General features: G+C 36.6%; 2 protein-coding genes across 21 annotated transcripts in view; both read right to left on the bottom strand.

Moving 5' to 3' along the window:
- Positions 1 to 343: 343 nt before the first annotated feature.
- LOC112510505 (solute carrier family 25 member 44-like) lies at positions 344 to 2,520 on the bottom strand. 5 transcript variants are annotated; one of them, XM_025115936.1, is made up of 2 exons: positions 922 to 2,520; positions 344 to 508 (listed from the first exon to the last, which is right to left on the bottom strand). In XM_025115936.1, the coding sequence occupies exon 1, from the start codon at positions 2,040 to 2,042 to the stop codon at positions 969 to 971; it is 1,074 nt and encodes a 357-aa protein (XP_024971704.1). In that variant the 5' UTR covers positions 2,043 to 2,520; the 3' UTR covers positions 344 to 508; positions 922 to 968. The 5 variants fall into 5 exon arrangements, with proteins under 5 accessions (XP_024971704.1, XP_024971705.1, XP_024971703.1 ...); XM_025115937.1 differs by lacking the exon at positions 344 to 508 and having other exon boundaries at positions 790 to 1,411; positions 1,526 to 2,520; XM_025115935.1 differs by lacking the exon at positions 344 to 508 and having other exon boundaries at positions 790 to 2,238; positions 2,379 to 2,520.
- Positions 2,521 to 4,386: 1,866 nt separating this feature from the next.
- The window catches only part of LOC112510315 (midasin), a 37,744-nt gene continuing 21,410 nt past the window's right edge, over positions 4,387 to 20,720 (bottom strand). For 13 of the 16 annotated variants that reach the window (XM_025115688.1, XM_025115691.1, XM_025115689.1 and 10 more), the window contains 39 exons: positions 20,346 to 20,481; positions 20,185 to 20,270; positions 20,015 to 20,100; positions 19,694 to 19,835; positions 19,523 to 19,603; positions 19,314 to 19,434; positions 19,052 to 19,206; positions 18,863 to 18,976; positions 18,591 to 18,740; positions 18,288 to 18,467; positions 17,993 to 18,181; positions 17,787 to 17,888; positions 17,443 to 17,667; positions 17,230 to 17,352; positions 16,644 to 16,725; positions 16,418 to 16,548; positions 16,175 to 16,339; positions 15,831 to 15,906; positions 15,415 to 15,527; positions 14,517 to 14,596; positions 14,316 to 14,429; positions 13,819 to 13,887; positions 13,557 to 13,713; positions 12,961 to 13,127; positions 12,786 to 12,877; positions 12,298 to 12,530; positions 11,848 to 12,105; positions 11,520 to 11,741; positions 11,284 to 11,442; positions 10,707 to 10,931; positions 10,299 to 10,595; positions 9,919 to 10,062; positions 9,612 to 9,812; positions 7,204 to 8,940; positions 6,660 to 6,941; positions 6,233 to 6,412; positions 6,046 to 6,144; positions 4,689 to 4,814; positions 4,387 to 4,607 (listed from right to left, as the gene is read on the bottom strand). In XM_025115688.1, the coding sequence (XP_024971456.1) occupies positions 4,575 to 4,607; positions 4,689 to 4,814; positions 6,046 to 6,144; positions 6,233 to 6,412; positions 6,660 to 6,941; positions 7,204 to 8,940; positions 9,612 to 9,812; positions 9,919 to 10,062; positions 10,299 to 10,595; positions 10,707 to 10,931; positions 11,284 to 11,442; positions 11,520 to 11,741; positions 11,848 to 12,105; positions 12,298 to 12,530; positions 12,786 to 12,877; positions 12,961 to 13,127; positions 13,557 to 13,713; positions 13,819 to 13,887; positions 14,316 to 14,429; positions 14,517 to 14,596; positions 15,415 to 15,527; positions 15,831 to 15,906; positions 16,175 to 16,339; positions 16,418 to 16,548; positions 16,644 to 16,725; positions 17,230 to 17,352; positions 17,443 to 17,667; positions 17,787 to 17,888; positions 17,993 to 18,181; positions 18,288 to 18,467; positions 18,591 to 18,740; positions 18,863 to 18,976; positions 19,052 to 19,206; positions 19,314 to 19,434; positions 19,523 to 19,603; positions 19,694 to 19,835; positions 20,015 to 20,100; positions 20,185 to 20,270; positions 20,346 to 20,481 (7,332 nt within the window). In that variant the 3' untranslated portion in view covers positions 4,387 to 4,574. The remainder of the gene's footprint in view (positions 4,608 to 4,688; positions 4,815 to 6,045; positions 6,145 to 6,232; positions 6,413 to 6,659; positions 6,942 to 7,203; positions 8,941 to 9,611; positions 9,813 to 9,918; positions 10,063 to 10,298; positions 10,596 to 10,706; positions 10,932 to 11,283; positions 11,443 to 11,519; positions 11,742 to 11,847; positions 12,106 to 12,297; positions 12,531 to 12,785; positions 12,878 to 12,960; positions 13,128 to 13,556; positions 13,714 to 13,818; positions 13,888 to 14,315; positions 14,430 to 14,516; positions 14,597 to 15,414; positions 15,528 to 15,830; positions 15,907 to 16,174; positions 16,340 to 16,417; positions 16,549 to 16,643; positions 16,726 to 17,229; positions 17,353 to 17,442; positions 17,668 to 17,786; positions 17,889 to 17,992; positions 18,182 to 18,287; positions 18,468 to 18,590; positions 18,741 to 18,862; positions 18,977 to 19,051; positions 19,207 to 19,313; positions 19,435 to 19,522; positions 19,604 to 19,693; positions 19,836 to 20,014; positions 20,101 to 20,184; positions 20,271 to 20,345; positions 20,482 to 20,720) is intronic. The other 3 variants (XM_025115686.1, XM_025115685.1, XM_025115690.1) reach the window with 3 other exon arrangements.

Raw genomic sequence — 20,720 nt, 5'->3', positions numbered from 1 at the left:
ATGCACCAAAACATGGAATTAGCAGGTAAATTTTTTTCTTCTAAAATATGTGTTCATAATAAAAAAGACAAATAGTTTTAAGAATGTATAAATATTACAACTAAAATAAGAATCAAGTTAAAAGACGTTACTTTTTCATGCAATTTGTATTTTTTCCAATTTTTATCCCAAAACACAAAAATTATTTTGTGACAGGGAATAATAAATTTGGTCCACAATCTGAATCAGCAAGATATGAATACTGGAAAATCCAGGATTCATGGCTATCCACTTGCAATATACAAAATATATACCCACTTGTAATATACAATAACTTAAAAAGATCCCCTTCCCCTTCCCCATTAGTAGGTACTCCCACCAAACTAGTTGTTAGGGTACAAAAATTCCAAGAAAGTTACAAAATTGTCCCTAATTTTCTTCCACCCATCAACATCTGCTCATGGATAATGTAATCTAATAATTGCCATGAATAAAAACAGAAGCAATCCCTCAATGGATGTTATAATCCCTACCAACCAAATTATAATATCACTAGAATCCCAAATCCTAATCCATTATCTACTACTCCCATTCATAAAGATCCAAGATCTACCGAATTGCTTACATATTATATCTATGTACAAGTGTATATCATCCAGATGAATGGTTATCATGGTGTTCCTTAGTTTTTTATTTTTTTATAATTTTCACCTGAATCTGAACCCTTATATATTATGATGTTATACAGATGATTATAGATATAGTGGAAAGACACATTAAAGAAACATAGTTCTTTAATGGTATTAGATATGAACAAAAGATGGAGAATCTCATACTAATCCTGTAACCATATAAACATGTAACTAACAACAAATCAAGAACATAATAGACAAAATGAATTACAGGATAGTGAGATCTCCTAGGACCCAGATAGTTAGTTACCTTGGTTTTCTTCTCCAGTGTCCCTTCTTTCCAATGCCAACCAGTGTTCATCGTATCAAGTTTTCTTGATTCTTAGTCGAGAGTCGCTTGAGAAGCTCGTAAGTTGTGATCATGGTGGTCGCAGATAGAGACATGGAAGCCCACCGCGGACCTAATCCCCTATAGAAAGCCATCCATCCACCCTCCTTCACTAAATTCCTCACAGTTTGACCAACAGTTGGCCCTTTTCTCCCATTATTGTTGTTGTTGTCGTCGCTGCAATCAAGAACCTGTAATCTTGTCTTGATCGTATCCAAAGGCATTGTAACTAAAGCTGAAACACCCCCTGCCATGGCTGCACTAACACCTTGAACGGCCATTACAGTTCTCGAATCAGGTCTAAGAGCAACCACACCACCATTCTCATTGTTCTCATCGTCTTTCTTACACATATATGATCCAATTCCATCCCAAACAAGTCTTTGAGTTACAGAGTATGAGGCCCACCAAACTGCATTTGATGGTGCATATGTCATTATCGATATACCAAAACCTCTGTAAAGACCTCTTGGCCCATCCGTGTTAAGAATTTTCCGAAAAGCATCAATCCCGTTCATATACTTACAGGATTTCAATGAACTCGAGATTTTCGAATTGCTGTAGTCATTTCCTTGGACCATAAGCCTTTGGCTCACCACATCAACAGGCGTCCAAACAAGCTGTGCTGCCAATGCAGCGCTTAGTCCAGCCATGGCGTTGGCAATGGCAGATGCAGTAGGCTCTGGAAACCCTAACCTAACAGTAGTCGAGCCGACATTACTCTTTGTAACCTCCAATGCTGTCATGTACAGCGCTCGAGCTGGAATTGTTCCGATCAATGAAGTTCCGAAGCCTCTGTAAAGGCCTCGGAGACCTTCATACCTAAGAATGGAAAACGCAGTCCTAAGAGATGACAAATGAGAGGATGAAACTTGCTGTCTGGTTTTCAATACGACGACAGGGTAAAGTGTGGCCGATACACATGAGAAAAGCCCGGCGCCGAGGAAGAAAAACTTCGATTTATCGAGCATATGCCAATCGATTTCGGTCGGTGTATGAACATTTTGATCCGAAGATTCTTCCTCGACGGTACTCAAATTCATTTCCCCCACTTTAAATGATCCTTAAACAAAACTCTACTATTCAAAGGTCTATGCTACAACTATACATTAATCAAAAACTGTACAAAAAACACAAAAACCTCTCTCTAATTCCTTTCACCGATTAATGAACAGACACGTAAACCTAAGCTCGTAAATCTAGAATCGTAAAATAGCGATTGATCTCATCATCGTATTACTGAAACGAAAACATACAACATAATTGAAATCACGCCTTATACAATAGGTTTCAACGAGAGTTTTTAACCTTCCTGCGAAACTAGATTCCCGATGGAATGTGAAAACGATCTAGCAATACCATATCGAAACGATTCTTACCATAATAAAGCTATCATCCACCACCGTCCGCTGAACAAGTAGCAGCCATTTTCGAAAGAGCGGTAGTTCGCCGGCGAGAATCAATAGCCTTCCGTCGATCGAAGAATCAGTAATCGGAGGGAGAGAGAGAGAGAGAGAGAGAGAGAGAGAGAGAGAGAGAGAGAAGGGATGGTGGGGAGTGAGAGCTTTCATGCGAATAAGCGGGTGACCAAAATGACAAAAAAAGAGGATAAAAACAGATAACCTGAAGAAACTGACACGTGTCGGTTGACCAGTACCAGATATCTTGTCTTTTCAAGAAATTCACGGAGATTGAGATGAAAATATTATCTCCTTTGTCCTTTTTTTAATTTCTTTTAAATCTATTAACAATAATTAATTATTCGGAATTTTGGATAAAAAGTTGATTATCTCGTTTCATACAAAAACCGCTTTCAAAAATATCAACGTGAGGGACCAATTTGGCTCAATCGGCAATTAATGGGAGAACTCGTTTCATACAGAATCCACTTTAAAAAATATTAATGTGAGAAAACATTTGGCTCAATCAGCAATCAATGGGGGAATATATGACCAGTCTTGTACTTAGAAATGTAATAGCTTTAACAATAATCCATTATGAAAATGAAACAATTTTCAGAATATGTAATTATTACATTTTTTAAATAACTAAATGAATTTTTACTAATTTTTTTGAAGTATAAAATATTTATATATAACAAATAGAACAAATAAACTCACACATTCTCCTCATTTTGACAACGTAGGAGAACAAAGACTCATAAATTACTATGCTAAAGTCCCTTTGGTATGAAATTTTTAGTATTGATAATAAAGAACACTCAACTAATGATAGAATGAAAAAGTGGAAATATCTTTAATAAATAGACACATAAAAAATTAAGTTTTTGGATACTTTTCTTTTGCATATGTAATTATTTCCAGGTTTTCATTAATTATAAGATAAATTGCATGAAAAAATAACGTATTTTAACTTGATTCTTATTTTGGTAACACACTTGTTAAAACTTTTATTTTGATACCTAAGATGTAAAGTTTTAAACATTTAAGTAACTGAGTAACCGGTTTACCATGCTGATGTGGCTAGAGATGTGGTATCCAACTCAGTATTAAGATATCTATGTTAATATCACTCGTCACATTAGTATGGTAACCGGTTAATGCTTCAACCGGTTACCCGAATACTTAATTGTTCAAAACTTTACATCTTAGATACAAAATGAAAGTTTTAAAAGTCCATTACTTTTTTCATGCAATTTACTCTTAATTATAATATAAATTTGTTAAAATAAAATAAATTTTCTATATTATTTTTCAAGATTAAAAAAAAATATATATTTAAAATGTACTTTAAAGCTAGATTTAAAAATTCTTGATTAAAAAACCATTAATGATAATTTTGTGTAAAGCAGTTATAAAAAGAACATTATTTTCTTCAAAAAAACAACTTTGGGACCGGTCCGATTTAAGACCGGTCAGGTCCGGTTTTTATCATCTCTAAGTTTCGTTTCTGTGAAAGAAGGTAAAGCTCAACGTTAGCCTGTTAGGTAGGGGATTGCTTAATTAGCCTTTTCTTTCATTTGCTTTAGAGTAATTTACAATTTTCGTCCCTGTGGTTTGTTAAAAAGTTCAAATTTGATCCCTGTAATTTTGAAATTTTGATTTCTGAAGTCAAAACACTACTTTTAAATACAAAGGACTAAAAAAATGAATCACGTAACCATAGAGATCGAAAAAGCAATATATTTTAAGAATAAGGACAAAAAAGGTAAAGAATTCTAAACAATAGAAATGAAAATTGTAATTTCAAAACTATAAGGATGAAAATAAAAATTTTAACAAACTACAGGGACTAAAAACATAATCTACTCTTTACTTTATTTTAAGAATTGGATTCCTTCGTTAATCTTTGTTTTGCAATGAACAAATTCCTTGTTTTGCAAAGTGAAAGGAATTCAATTCCAATGGAATTAAGAACTGATGCCAATTGAAACCATAGAAAGAATAGTAGCTCCAGCATATATATTATAAAGATTGGGGGTTTTCACTGATACAAAATTTCAGATGAGGAAAGACTTGTATATACAATACAAATGCAATGCATCATCTTCTATTGAAAACCCTACCTACATTTCTTTCAAAACTTTCATGTGCAAAAGCCAACCATCGACACTTTTACGCCCCCGAATGTTGCATAAGCTCGAACCACTGCAAGAAAACAAGGGGGGCATTGGATCAGTCAACTTGTCTTAAGAAGAGAAAGAAAGATTCAGTATTCATATGGCTTACTTGTCTTAATAAATCAGCAAGTGTTCTTGGAAGAGTCTCAATGTCCTTGAGGATCACGTAGAACGGGAATGGGAAGGAATCCATATATTTAACTAGACCGCACTTCCCAGATTCGAACGAAGCTTCCTGAAAGAAACAAGGAAAAATACACATATCTATCAAGATCAAGATCAAGATTCCCGGTTTGAAAGATGGAATCCATATAGATTTAACAAGATCGAGATTCCCGGTTTGAAAGATGGAATCCATATAGATTTAACAAGATCAAGATTCCCGGTTTGAGAGATGGAATCCATATAGATTTAAAAATATCAAGATTCCGGGTTTGAAATTCCTGAACCATTAGAATCCAAATATTTAAAAATCTCACTTTTTGTCTCGTTTTTGAAACAGCAGCAGCTTTATTTCAGCCGGTTGATGTGTGTCGCTATGTTTTGATAATACAGTGTTGTTTTACCAACAAAACAACATACGTGATTGATCTATTTAGAATATAATGTCGTTTCAAAAACGAAACATTGCATCGACCAGGTGATTTCAAATGGGAAAAAATGAATTCCTCTAGGAAACGGTTGATAAGGTAATTAATAAGATAATTATGGAACTTAAAATATGTGGTCAATAATGGTTCATAGAGTTTCTGACTTATTGACGGTCTCTATATCATTTTCCCCATAAAAATATATAAAGAGGGAGGTTCAAACGAGAACAGTAACAAAATAAGAGAGTGCGAAAACAACCAAATAATGTGTAAAATCACGTGACTTTACACCAACAGCCAAAGTCGAGCAAATCACAAGTGATTTTAATGTAAAATCACATGTGATTGGACTGTTTTCTTATTTAGTTATTATTCTCGTATGACCCTCACTATATATATATGACTTGAGATCATGTGAGACCAATGGTTTTTCGTGAGACCCGTAAGACCAATTCTCAACCTTTAGATTAGATCTATAATCTGACAATCTAAACATTCATAAACGCCACAAGATTTCTTAATAATTACCAAATTGCCATCGTGCAATTTAGACCGTTAGATCATTAACTTATAAAGTTGATCAATGAACATAAATGGGTCTTACGGGTCTCACGAAAAACGTTTGGTCTCACGTGAACCCAACCCATATATATATATATATATATATATATAGATATATATATAGATATATATATATATATATATATATAGATATATATATATATATATAGATATATATATATATATACATATATAAAACAAGATGAAGATTCCCAGTTTGAAATTTTATGAAAGATGGAATTTAGATATTTGTATAACAAGATTAAGTTCGAAATTACTGAAAGATTCTATACAGAAGAAAGGAAGAGCCATTACCAATACTTCTGTTATTGATTCCTTTGGATTATCCAACAGCAGAAAAGCAACCATACGTTTTTTGCTCAAGATGTCTCTAACGCAACGCTTCAGATTGTCCTGTGAATACGAAAGAAAAGGAATCAAAAGGTAAGTAAAAGGAAAAAGTATTGAGATACAACCGACAGACGATATAACCAAAAGGCACCTTTTCATGTAGTCGGCCATCAGCAATGATCAAAACAAGCTGCTCTAATGGATTTTGGCCCGATGGTAGTCGTGCATTCATTACAGCAGCATCCAGCGTGTTATTTAAGTATTTCAGTAGGTCAACCATCGGCTCATCGGCAATTGTGTTCTCTTGTTTGAATGTCAGGCTCGAGAGCATCTGATCCAGTTAACAAGATCCAGTCAACATTTGATATCAAATCAACTTCAAATCTCAAGGACATTTACAACCTGGGAACCAACTCTTCACAATGAATATCATGATAGATGTTCATGAATATCATGAATAATGAAACAATGCATGATATTCATAACTTAGGGTTATTAATCATGAATAATTCATGAAATCGTTGGTTCCCAAGTTCCCAAAATATTTGCAGTTCCTAAATTTACTTTACCCTACTAACCTTAACTCCGGCCTCCCCAGTGAATGGCTGATCAAAGTCGTGTAGTAACCTAATATTTCCCTTTTTCCCAAAGCTTGCGACTGCCAAGTTCCCGACTTCCAGTTGAGACATCGCACGACAAACTGTTACCAAAGCTTCAATAGCAACATTCCCGCAATTATTCTCCGACATGCTGCGAGAATCGTCCACGGCAATCACAACTTGATAGTTACGTTTATTAGGACGCGTCCGCTTCAGCCATATTTTATCTTTCCGATAGTGACTTGCAATGTAAGGAATTACCTAGAAACAACCAGTAACATCAATATCGGGAAAACCATAAGAAACACTCCCTCCGTCCCACATATTTAACGTCCACATTTCTATTTTAGGTTGTCCAAAAATAAGCATTCACTTCCAAAAGTGCCTACTTTCCAATTCTACCCTCCGCCCTCCCATGGTCATTTAGTTAATAAAAAATGTAATGATTAACGATGTGCCTTTTCATTGTGGACATTAATTTCGGGAAGAGGAAGTATGACACAAGGGTACCAAAAAATTATACCTTCTTCATATTAATCCGTTTTCCGGTCTTATAGTCCCCTTGAAGCTTGCTAGCAAGAGTCGGTTCCATGACCAAACGCAACTGCTCGGCCAGTTCTTGAGACAATCTCGTTGTCTGCAACTCATATCTTCTCCATAAAGCAGTAGCAGCCCCTTTCATATCAGCGGAAATATCGTCAAGATTCTGGGCTTTCCCCAGATCATCGTCACTGACAGAAAGTTTACCAAATTGGTTTATATCGTCGTTCATACAAGACCTTTTCATGTGCACCAAACTATCCAATTGGCTCCGTTCATCACTTTCACCAGCATCATAAACTTCTGGGGTTTCTTGTGGGATCTCGGCTTCCGGGATTTCAATCTTTTCATGGACAGTATTTCCGATGTTTAATGGATGATTCTTAACAGGTCGAGCTTCAAGATGCTGCTCTTCAATTTCCATTTCCGAAACATCTTTCTTGTCTGCTGTTCCACCATCACCGTCACTATCACCATCCATGGGCTCCTTCCCATCGATATTTTTATTGATTTGGTCGGCTGATGCAGGTCCGAGTGCCTGAGCTGTTCCTTTTTCCAATCCAGAAGTAAATCCATACTCATCTGCATCTCCATCCTCTATTTCATCGATAGCTTCATCATTCTTTTCTTCCAAATCAACTGACACTTTTGCTCTCTCTTTCCAGCCATCAAGTGCATCACCAATATTACGAAACGGGTTAGGCTCGTTTTTCTGGAGAGATGAAGGATCAAACTCTGGTAATTGACTAATATGCTCATCGTTTAGTTTCCCACCTTTGGATGAATCCGCTATATTAATTTCATTCTCTGAAGAATTAGGTAAACCTCGAATAGGAGCCAAGTCACTTTGTATATCATCGCTATTGGACCATGTGACTTCGGGTGCAACGTCTCTCATAGATGCTCCATTTGACCCACCTTTCGACTGAGTAGCAGATTCGGCATTTGACTGATGTTCAGTACCAAAATCAGTCGGAACTGGTGCTGTAACATCTTTCCTCGGTGCCTCCATGTCTGCATCACCATTCTTTTCTTGGTCATCTTCACCAGCATCCATCTCAGAATTTTCACTCAGCTTGGGCTCAGTTTCATCGGGATTTTCTTCCACGGGGTTCATCTTTTCTTCTTCATTATCATCAAGCCCAGCTGGTTCATCCATCGTTTCCGTTCCATCATCTTCATTGTGATCAACATCTTGCTGATTCATGTCAATATCTTCATCTGAACCCACAGCAGGCTCATCAGGCTTCAATCCTGTCGGTTCAGAAAATGCATCATCTTTGTCTATGTTCATATCTTCAACATCATCGTTTTCATCAGGAATTTGATCTACATTTTCTTCATTCGGTTTGTTAGATTCATCAGGATCAAGTTCTCCGGCTTCATCAGTAGCGGTTGCATCATCTTCCTTGGCTCTAAGCTCTCTGCCACTACAATCATCATCCTTAACCGACGGCCCAGTCTCGTATTTCTCATTTTTGTTGGAATTTTCATCATTTTCATCATCCTTATCAGCCCCAATCTTCTCGTCAACAACTTCACCGTCATCTCCAGTCTCTCCCATGGCAGAATCCAATTGTGGGTCATCATTTTCATCGTCAGAATCATCACCAGAATCCTCACTAACACTCAATGCATCAGCCGTGAAATCTTGTTCCATCTCTATACCTTTATCATTTTTACCGGGAACATCATTCAACGCATCTTGTTCTTCACCTGACTGCAAAAAGAACATTAAGGGCCTGTTTGTTAGCTGCTTAATGGGCTTAATGAGACACAGCTTATTCCGTCAGTTATACATGACTGTTTGATAGTGGCTTAATGATATAGAAAGTGGCTTATTCAGTAAGCTTCTAAGGGGGAGCTTTATGTAGAAACCCAAGTTTTTTTCCTAAACCTACCCCTCCCAATTAAAAAACACGTTCCTTCCATCTATGAAAAAAAATCCCAAAAAAAAAACCTTCTCAATCTATACCGATAGATTAAACCATACAGACAGCTTTATCCATAAAAGACTTATCGGGCCTGTTTGTTAACAGCTTAATGAGTTTAATGAGACTCGCAGCTAATTTGGTCAGCTATACATGATTGTTTGGTAGTGGCTTAATGATATAGAAGTAACTTATTCAGTAAGCTTCAAGGGGGGAGCTTTATGCAGAAAGCCAAGTTTTTCCAAACATGCCCCTCCCAAACTAAAAACACGCTCCTTCCATCTATGAGAAAACCCTCCTAAACCAAAACCTTTCTAATCTATACAGACAGATTTATCAACACAGACAACTTTATCCATAAAGGACCTAATGGAAAATCAACCAAACAGCCCCTAAATACATTATAACGAACACATATTCAAAGGAAAGGAAAGGAGCAACAGTTGGGGGATATAAGTACCTTTTCAGTTCCAACTAGTTGATCTTCATCTTCTATCTGTTCACTGACATCTTTAACCCCAACACCCTCACCCATACCAGTTCCACTAGCATCTCGAGCATCATCATGACCATCATCCTCTTGGCTTTCCGTGGAGCTTCCAAAACCTTGCGAGTATAATGAAGCAAAAATCTCCGCAAGCACATGAGTAACTATAGACAACTGTACCAAATACATGAAGAAACAAGGTTTATTGTGAGACACCTTTTGTTAGTGCCGACAAGCATATTATTTCTTGAGAAACAGATTTATGGAAAACCAAACTTACTGTTCTGTGCACCACCATAAAGTCATTAAGAAGACCATTTCCAAAGGTCATCAATAGGTCCAACAGCGAATACAGATGCTTCAGCTGTGCCTCAACGAAACACAGACTCGTTTCTTCATTCCCATAGAGGTTCATGAGTTCTCCCTGGGTGAGTTGAATCAGTAACTCAGTAAGTACTAAAAAAGGTAAAATATATTGCCCAAACCAACAATAACTAAAAAAAGGTGTGGGGGGAGGGTCTTCACAGGAACAAACACAACTCTGTTGGGGTAGAGGCCAGGTTTGCGTACATCTTACCCTCCCCGGACCCCACCTCAAGTGGGATATACCAGGTTCGTTTAGTTTGGTTTAACAATGGCAAAGAAAGATGAAGCACTTACAGCAAAGTCGAGCGTTTTCACTAATTCGTCATGTACAGTGTGCAACTGTAGATTCTCTACTCTAGAAGCAAACAGAAATAGCCAGGTATTGATATTTCCAAGGTTATCTTCCGAAGTATCAAGCCCATTATTCATCAAGTTAACTCTATCAAATCCATCAACAATGTATTTGCATGTTTTCCTAAGAGACTCGCCAAACGCAGCTTCAGCTTTGGAAATATCAATGGCTTCTTTGACCTTTTCTGGCTGATTCCTTGCACCTAAAGCAGAATTATAGTATTCATCTAAAAGGTCGCCCTGAAAGGTTCAACAAAATTCACATAAATGGGTAGAAAACTACATGACTTAAAGAACATTTACGAAAGTTATATAGCATCAAAACTCAGTACAACTATAAAAATATTATACCTTCTTGAAGATGTCCTCAAAATGGTCAAGAAGAACATCCTTTGCTAATCCTGCATGCACATCTTGCTTGCGAAAAGCACGTAATTGCTCCTTGAAATCCCTAATTAACAAAAAGTTATGTTGGACAAACWGTTCCATTTGCTTCGTGATGCCATATGGATACAGTATAACTGATGTGCTTATTAGACTGCCACAATCGCCAAAAAGATAATTATCCAGCAATTCCTGTCAACATGGTGTAAGAAATTGTGAATTATTAAAAACAGCAGATAAAGCAATCAGAATACGGGTCTATTTGTTAGTAGCTTCATGAGCTTAATGGGACCCACAGCTTATTCAGTCAGCCATACATGACTGGTAGTGGCTTAATGATATAGAAAACAACTTATTCAGTAAGCTTATAGGGGGAGGTTTATGCAAATAGCCACGTTTTTTTTCCAAACATGTCCCTCCCAATTAAAAAACACGTTCCTTCCATCTATGAAAAAATTCTCCCGACAAAAACCTTCCCAATCTTTACAGACAGATTAATCCACACAGACAACGTTATCCATACAGGACTTGATGGAAAACCAACCTTGGATTTCTTGAAGTCGAAAACAAACTTCTCTAGGAAAAGACGAATTTGAGTGGCCGCAGCTCCAACACTCTTGCAAGTTTCTACATGGTTGTTTTCAACACTTCTTAGCAACAAACACTCATCATTTAAGGTGTTGAAAATAGTATCAACCAATTGCTGCAACAGTAATTGAAGTATGAGCAACATCATATAAGATTTAATATAAGCATCACTAAATAAAAAGTAAAAGCAACCTTTTGTCGCCAGATGCACTTGGAAACAATCTCCTGATTGTGTGAAAAGGAGCAGACAGAACCGGGCAGACCAGGTGAAGGAAGTGAGCTGGAGAATAAGTTCTGTAGTGGCAAAGTTCGCTTCTTAAAACGTTCCAACCCCTCAGCAAAATCATAGGCAGCAGCTCTATGTGATTTTTGTATCTCAACAAGATGATCAAGGTAAGAAACAGACCTATTAACCTACAAAAAAGAAGTTCCTCAACCGAATAGAAGCTGACACAAATTTGGTATGAATTATCAAAAGCATTTGCCATAAAACATATCAGAAGATCTATTCCCAGCTTACCTGTTCAAGTGTAAAATCCTTGTGAAATTTCAAGCAGACTTGTCGCAAATGGCCCAGGGAAGCTATGCTTTTGAAGAAGTATTCATTTGCCATTTTCCAGTCGGTTTCTAGATTATCCATGTGAAGATTTTGAACCTTATCAAGATCAGCGACATCAACGTTCCCAGAGGACAATCGACCTTCCTTGAGTAGCAAATGCTCCATAATGTAGGCTGGTTGGAGAAACCATCGGCTTGACTTATTTGTCGTAGGCTGATCCTACCGACCAAAAAAAATAATCATTAGAAATAGCTACAATATCAGAACATTAGAAAATGCTACCTTCTCGCTCTATACCGAAGGATAAGGAAAATATTGTTCTAAACTAGACGAGCAAATGTATTTAAAAATTAATCGGTTTTGATGACTAGATCGAAATTTTCAAAAAACAATGTATAGATAATCTGATACCTCCATGAATGTCGATCTATGCTTAGACAGTCCACAACCATCCAATAGCTTTAGAAGTTCAGAAAGAGCCCTTCTCTTTCCTAAACTCTTCTTTTCATCCTTCCAAAGTTCACCACAATCTATGATATTTGTGCTGATCTTTTCAAATGTGTGGCGAACCTGTCTCCACTCTTCCTTTGCCAGATCACTTGAGGACTGGAAATCAATGAACTTGCTGACTATATTTATATTGCCTGCAAAATGCAGTATTAAGCAGTAATTGATGGGATTGAAAATAAAATGAACTGTTTGGTATTATATAATATAATGGGCGCATTCCCTCAGAAGCCTAAATTTTCATTCCGGGTTAAACTTGGGGGGGGGGGGGGGGAACGAAAACTCATCCCCATTTTCATTCCCATTTGCATTCCCATGTCTGAACCAAATAGCCCCTAAATAAAAGAATATGTGAAAATGGATATTGTACAGTGGAAGAGAAGAAAACAAACCTTTAGCTTCTTCCAACGGGATAGTCTTTGCACGCCGCATATCTTCCAATGAAACATCAACTTTATCCCTCCAAGTGGAGGGCCACATGAATCTGCATCGAAATCCAAGTAATGAGAAATAGACACGTAACAAAGGTTTGATAATTGATGGATAAAACCAACACCATATAAATACCTCTTTTTGTTTTTGAACATAGTTTCATGGCAAGCAACACCAAGAACTTGCTTGTATCTCTCAAAAGAATCGCTAAATAAATTGGGACCTTGAACTGCTATCGTTTTTATTCCGCTTCGAGCTGCTTCTTGAGTAAGAATAAGCATCACAGGTTGCTTGAGCACATCCTGCAAGGGGCAAGAAACGCAACTATAATTAGTTGGAACTTTTAGGAAGATATTGCATAGTTCACCTGTAGCACATAGAGAAGACAATAGCAAACTCATGTAACTCGATAAATATCCCACTTCCAAGTTATAGAATCCTAAATAGTCAATTCTACAGTGTAAAAATAAGAACAATCACAACCAATGCCTTTCCACCTCTCATCTTACCCCATATCGCCCGAGGTTCAGACATGGTACACGTAAGTTTTAAGCTGAGTGAGCAGATATAGTTTTCATGAACAGAATGTCTCTCATAATAACATATCATTTTAGTGTAAGATATAACATTTCAAATATAATTTTGCAAAAAGTAATATTTGAAGATCTCAATGCAACATGTGAGTATGCCATATAACGGGGCTCCCAATTCATGAACTAGTTGGCACTTACAGTATACTTTTGAATCAGTTTTTTAAATTTCTCACGTGTCCGCTTTGAAGTCTCCATTGTCAAATACCACTCACTGCGTTCCCACCGGCACAACTTCAGTAGTTCATTCAGCTCCGACTCAATACTCTTTCTATTTGATGCTAACTTCTCCAAAATACTGAAATACAAAAAAACCTTGGCCGTTGATTACAAAACTTATGTGATACCCGAGAACCTCATGTGCTTATAGATTACAAAGTAAAATTGTAGTATGTTAACTTACATAGGCAGGAACTGAATGTAGAAGCCAAACGTATTGTATAGAATCTTCAGATTGTCCTCATGGCCACGGCTGCACATTAAAAAGACGACACAATGTTAGACCACCAAAGACGATATATGAGGAGTCAAGGACTGTACAAGCTGTAAAGTGAGCCCCACCATCTTTGTTACATTATGTTAGGAGCAAATTATGTTTTCCATCCTTGTGGATTGTTAAAAATTGTGATTTTCCTCCCTGTGGATTAGAAATTTTGGTTTTGTCACAGTAGTTTGTAATTCATTGCTATTTCCGTCCTTATGGCTTACAATTTATTGTTGTTTCGGTCCTTGAGGTTTACAACTCTTTACAGTTTTAGTCCCTTTTACTTAAAGGTAGAAATTAGTATAGGGATGAAAATAGCAATAAATTACAAACTATAGGGACGAAAATTGTGATTTACTCTTATATTAGTTTTACTTCTCCAAATCTACAGAAAGAAAGACAGCAGATTGACGAACCTTGAATTACATCCTTGACTTCTAGCAGTACTGATATGGCCATGGAAGGCAAACACAAGTTGAAGACGCTTTTTGAATTCACCAATGTTTGAGGTCTGAATAAACTCCTCCAAGCTGTACGCTAAATAGAGTTAGAGACGTTAAAATTTTTATTAATTTTTTAGAAGTTACTGTCTGTTACATCACAAGCTACCAACTTGCCTCTCCATGGTGGGCTGACTATAGCTATCGGTATCAGCAGAATGACTTTGTCGAAGAACTGAGTATAACGGAAACCATAACTGCAATACCCAAGAAATCAAGTCATGAGTCATAACAAATTATGCAAAACATAAGAACCAACAAGACAGACAACACAAAATAAAAAAAAATAAACCCACAATCAGGAAGCATTCAATTCATGTAATTCCAAAAGGGTTCTCAAATAATTTATTACTCGCTAGTTATAAATTGTAGTTGCATTACATTGTATTCCAATAACGGATGGGTGCTTACCGACCTCTCAGGCACGTTTGAGGCATCGTACACTAATTTTTGGTACCCTTTGAGATCCACATCAATGCATTTAACTCCTTTGGGGCAGTCAGAAACTTCTTTTTGGAAGTATATAATATTTATATACGGCAAAACTCACACACTTGACCATTTGGAAGCAGTCAGAAACTTAGATGCCTCAAGATCCACCGACATTACAGTGCCTCAAAATTTGGCCACACCAAATATATACACACATATATGTATATATATATATGTATGTTTGTGTGTATATATATGTATGTATGTGAATATATATATATATATATATATATATGTGTGTATCTAACCTGTAGTGCCAAATTGATATCTTGGCTTTCTAATTTGCAATGCAATGCTTCAATGTCAAAAATAGATCTCCCCAATAGTTCGAAAATAACAATAAATACCAACCACCATAATCAACTTACAACCTTGATTAAACTAATTTTATAACCTCTTAACTCGATCTAAATTCTTCTTGCATTCTCAATTGGTCAATCTACAAAACTATAACAATTGTCCCTTGCAGTTTTATTTTAAGTAAATTGTAATCATTTCCATCACATAAAGATTAGTACTTTACCTGGCCAGCATTAGTATCAAACCGAGCTTGAACTTCATCCAGCAAAGCAGGCCATGATTCAAACTCCATCTTTTGCCATGACGACACAAGAGCAATGATCGGATCTAATTGATCTGCAAATTATGAAATAAGAAATGAGACAAGGTAGCAACAATTACGGTATTACCACAGCGAAAACGTTCTGAGCTTTTACAGACGCAAATCAGGAACAGGGTGGAAGTATTTCTGAAGCAAGAGCAGCCTGTACCCCCACACCCTTATCCTTCATCTGTATCACAGGCCCATCTTTTTCTTAACTATCCCCTTTCCATGTCGATCAGGATCTAAGATTTTGGCCTTCCAATTTGCAAATTCAACAGAACCCTTAATGCTATAAAACGGGTCTCCAAGTAAATCAGCCAAAAGTAAATGCTAACCAGAAAGCGGGAACTTTGCAACTGTTTCGTGAAGGTTCCGAACCCTATTAAGTAAAAACTGCAAGCCCGACAAAGCCTGTAAAAGGAGAAGAACAATATACATTTAAATATATATGAGAAGCTAATGGGGTTCTCTGCCTATGTAAAAAAGAACTACAAAATGATTACAAAGATTTTTAAGTAACACGAAGCCAAGTGCCTCCATTTTTTGCTTTTTTCTTTTTACTGCAATATCAATCACCAATTGCCTTTTTGTGTGCAATTTTGGGTGAAAAACCAGCGCCAAATAACTATCTAATATCCATCACTGATCAATATCAACTTAAATTAAGTAAAATTATGACCTTAGCAAGAGGGGTACCAAAAGGTATAGACAAGATCATATCAACCACGTCCACAATTTTCTGAAGAGCAGGATGATCATCCCATTCGCTAAGAAGATGACGAATTCGTTGTTGAAGATTCATAACTGGAACCACCATCTTAGCCAACAACGAAGCATTTGAATCCTATATCACAGGTTGAGAGAAGTCATGATTTAAAAAGTAGAAGGTATAATGAACAAAAAAGGAACTAGCACACGAAACCTTGTAGAAGTTGTAAGCATGTGTTTGTAGAGGAGATGAAACAAAATTCTGATCATGCCCCAAGCAGAGGCGTAGTACATGTTCTGGGATAAGCTTAGAATCCAAACTTGAACACAGTAGGCCCTCTAGATCTGAAAACAGTCGAAATGATATGAGATCTGTGTCTTAACGCAATTAGACACATGCATAGTAATTAAACAAACTGCATAATCCCAGAATTAATCACCTTTTATTACTCTAGTACCCATAGCGTAGGAGTCCAAGAAAGAATACAGCCTTTCAGAATCAGATACTTCAACACTTCCAGCCTGAGTAAAACCAACAACAATTGGAACCAGATGAAAAATGTTGTATAAGAGATCTAAAGCCACTAAACTAAGCATTTGCATGGTGAATTATGCAATTTTTATAGCAAAAAATCATGTATGAACTCAAAAGAACCCTTCTGCCTATCACATCTAAGAATCTATTCCAAATTAATTAAGGCAGGCTAATAGCTGGATCAGCATAAACTTCTCAATAAGCGGGTAATATTTTCCCACTTTTCCAGTAATCATGGGAATCATATTAGAAGACAAACAACAAATTTAAATGCACCAAGATAAGTGTAACATCCAGGGCCAACCGTATCAGATATTCTCTGCTTTGTCTACACCTGGACTCACGGATTTAAAACGCGTCTGACGAGGAGGTATCCAGTCCCTTATAAAGCAACCTTATTTCCCCTCCCCAACCAATGTGGGATCTTTCAAAAAGTCCCATAAAGCACAAGTTTCGAGGAAGAAGTTTAACAAGAGCTTTAGTCAACTAACCGGTTGAAGGAGATCTGTTGAACCAAATACTGTAGTATAGACATTCACCATGTTGTTCAGCATAGATTCCAGCAGCACATTCCAATCTTGCTCTAATATTTCATGCTCTTCATCAGCATTGTTCTACAAGTAGAAAGTATTCGCATTAACACTACACTCTAAGCATTAATAGAAGTATTAAGGGAAATGGTTCTTAGCATATAGACATGTTACCCGTTCAACAGATACTTCCTCAAAAGCTAACTCCTTCCACTCTGAAAATGCTTCATTTGCAATTGAACTTTCAAGGGTTGAGACATCCATTTCGATGATATTTTTAATATCGAAAGCACGAGGCCTGAATCTGTACTGTTGGGAATCAAGCTCTTCTTTGGTTCTAACTTGAATTTTCATTTTCATCCAAAGGTCTGCAAACGAATCAAACATCCTATCCAAGAGCTGATGTCGAGCCATGTATGATGATTATACAAAGAGAAACATAACATTGTAAGCACACAACTACTTTGTTTATGGATTGTGAAGACAGGTTTTTTCAATTATTTAAATATAGTTTTCACCTTGAACGATGCATTGTCAAAAAAATGCGCCTGAGCCACATAATGCACCACACGAAGAAGAACATTTTGCTGAATTGAAGCTTTCATTTGCAAAACAGATCCCTATTATAAACATGATACAACATTAGTCATCTTTGATACCATGAATAAAGCAAGTCAAGTAGCATTATTTGCAATAAGAAGCATAAAGAGGAACAGTAACAGACCGCTTCATCATTGTTATTGCCTCTCGAAAAAGTGACCAAACTTTCCACCATGTTCATATCATCTTCCCCAATATAAGTAGGGAACGCGTTATCGAAGCATGAAAGTTTGGCATGGAAACTTTCCTCTATATAAGAAACATCTTTTCTTGTGATGCCTCTAGGGAACCTTACAAATGAATAAATTGCTGCCTGCCATTCAAGAAGTCAGAATCAAGGATCAATAGATCAACTATGACAATAATTGCAATGAAAATGTACTATTGTTTAACAAAAGCAACAAATCTTTATATATTACCAGAACAGCATCGATATTATTCTGCCCAACTCTATCCAAAAATTGATTCCGTAGATTGCTTGACAGAACCAGTGACAAGCCTAATTTCATCTCATATATTGCAAGCTGAATTGGTTGAACAATATCAACATACTCAGAGTATTCATTAGATAATCGGTCCACAAAACGTGTTGCAGTTTCCTGAAAAAATTGGGCATTTGACACATTTGAAAGGCAAAAGTTAGCCACGTTACATAAGGAAATTTCCGTAGTGCTAAATTATCTTTACAAGTATATAATTCATTCAGATAAGCCCATCAATACCTGCCAATTATACACCTGGTCAGCAACTCGTTGCATTTTTAAATTCCCCATGTTCTTTACAAGACCAAAGGGAGTTGAAACTAATTTAAAAAAATCGTCACATTCAGATCTCAACTTCTTAAATTTCCCAGGAGCAGAACGGAACACAACCTGACAATTAGAAGAAGCAATTGGAAGAAATGTTTATATACGAAAAACAAAAAGAACTAAACAGTAGCTTAAGACTCCTGTATTATTGTAACTAAAAGCAACGAGAAAACCGGTAATTGTACCTGTCTTCGGAGCCTGTTTCTTTCAGCTTTAAGATTGTTTAGTAATTTTGTTCTGTCCTTGTCAGCCTCACTTAACGAGAAACATCCTGCAAGATGCACACACTCACGTCGCACCTAGGAAAGAGTTGAGCCTGTTAGAATATTTAAAAAAAATGACTAAAATCACATTTAAAATACGAGAAATAATACTTCTATATCTAGTTCAAGTGAGGCAATCCTCTCCATAAGTTGAAAATATTTGAAATTCTTCTTCACCGCCGGATCCACATCATCGCAGCGTACCAAAAGATGATAACGCAAACCCCCAATTCGTAACCAGGCACAACCGAGATCAAACAAGGAATCTACAAAAAAAAAAACATGGAGTTCAAATAATAAGTACTACAATGATCTGACAACACAAGAAAACACTGATGAAACATGGATCAGCGAATTATCATCTGCTTTTCACCTGTAGAATTCTTGCCATATAGCACATGAAGCAGTGGCTCGATAAATGGATTTATTAAGGACTTCAGAACCTCATGGTTTGATGATGCGAGAAGAGAGGTAATAACACTCACATCAGTTTGCTGTTTTCACCAGAATGAAGGATGTAATCATCAAATGAGAAGAATAACCGACATTTGAAATCAACTTGTAATGAATTTATATAATTACCTTTACCTGAGCTGAAAAGAATACAGATCTCATCAAAGAATAGTCATCATCTTCGAAGGACTTTTCATGGGCAAGTATTATCTAGATGAAAACACAAAAACCATGGTTAGAAATTTGGAAACTTCTTTAAACAATAAGCAACAATTTGTGATACCCTGAAAATATAGTCACCTGCTGAAAGAGAGATCGACCAGAGGACAGAAAGAAACGACGGCACTCAGCAACATGTGGAGAACTTATCCATAGATTATGGGAAGCAACTCCAAGTTTCAAGCTATGCGCATTAAGATCTTTGATGCCAATTGGATGTCGCCTTCATGAGGACACGAAGATTAACAAAATTAAATGCAGCAATTGAAGAGAGCAACTATTAATAGATTCTCAAGATGAGCATTAATATCATCTTTTTTATTATTTAACTTATTCTCAGATAATATTTTGTGCCCTTTTCATTTAAGATTCATGAAATATATGAACAGAATTTTTCCTTACAGAATCTTGTCTAAGGACAGTGTTGCTACCGGCTGAAAAAGCATGTTCGGTACCAGACCTGCACTACCATGTTGGCTCAAAATGTTCTGCATCAAGTACAACAAAAAGTAACTGCCTGCACAAATGGATGGATCATCTTGGCTTTAACTATAATGCACCAAGATGCATACCTTCTCACGATTTGGATGATGCTTCCACAAAGATGTGTGCCAATTAAACCACATCTCTAGAACCGTACTAGAAATGCTTGCATGAGCTGCAAAAAGTTTGAAAAACATAACAATTAAATATTATGGTGCAATCACCTTTGCAGGGAAGAAGTTGCACTGACCAGAATTGACAGAGGTCCATGCATCAAGAATCCATACAACTTTCTGATAAGGAGAGAAATCGCTCGGAGGCCTTGAAGAAAAGTTAAGTGAAAACTTCAAGGTAGATTCCAGAAGCCAACGCAAACGAGATAAACCCTAAGAAAATAAAGTAATGGTCGAGTTAATAGTGCTCAGAGCAAATATATATATATATATATATATATATATATATATATATAGGGTTAGGTTCACAGGAAAACCGCAAAAAAGAACTGAGCAGAACCCTGGTATCCATTGCAGCACCCTGGTATCCATTCATCTGGACGGTATGCACATGTGCATACAAGTAATTTGTAAGCAATTTACCCGGTATGCACATGTGCATAGAATGCACA

The sequence above is a fragment of the Cynara cardunculus genome (genome assembly GCF_001531365.2).
Source record: "Cynara cardunculus var. scolymus isolate 2C chromosome LG 3, CcrdV1, whole genome shotgun sequence".
Classification (NCBI taxonomy): Eukaryota; Viridiplantae; Streptophyta; class Magnoliopsida; order Asterales; family Asteraceae; genus Cynara; species Cynara cardunculus.
The sequence above is the reverse complement of the archived record's forward strand: the minus strand, read 5'-3'. Positions and strand labels throughout refer to the sequence as shown.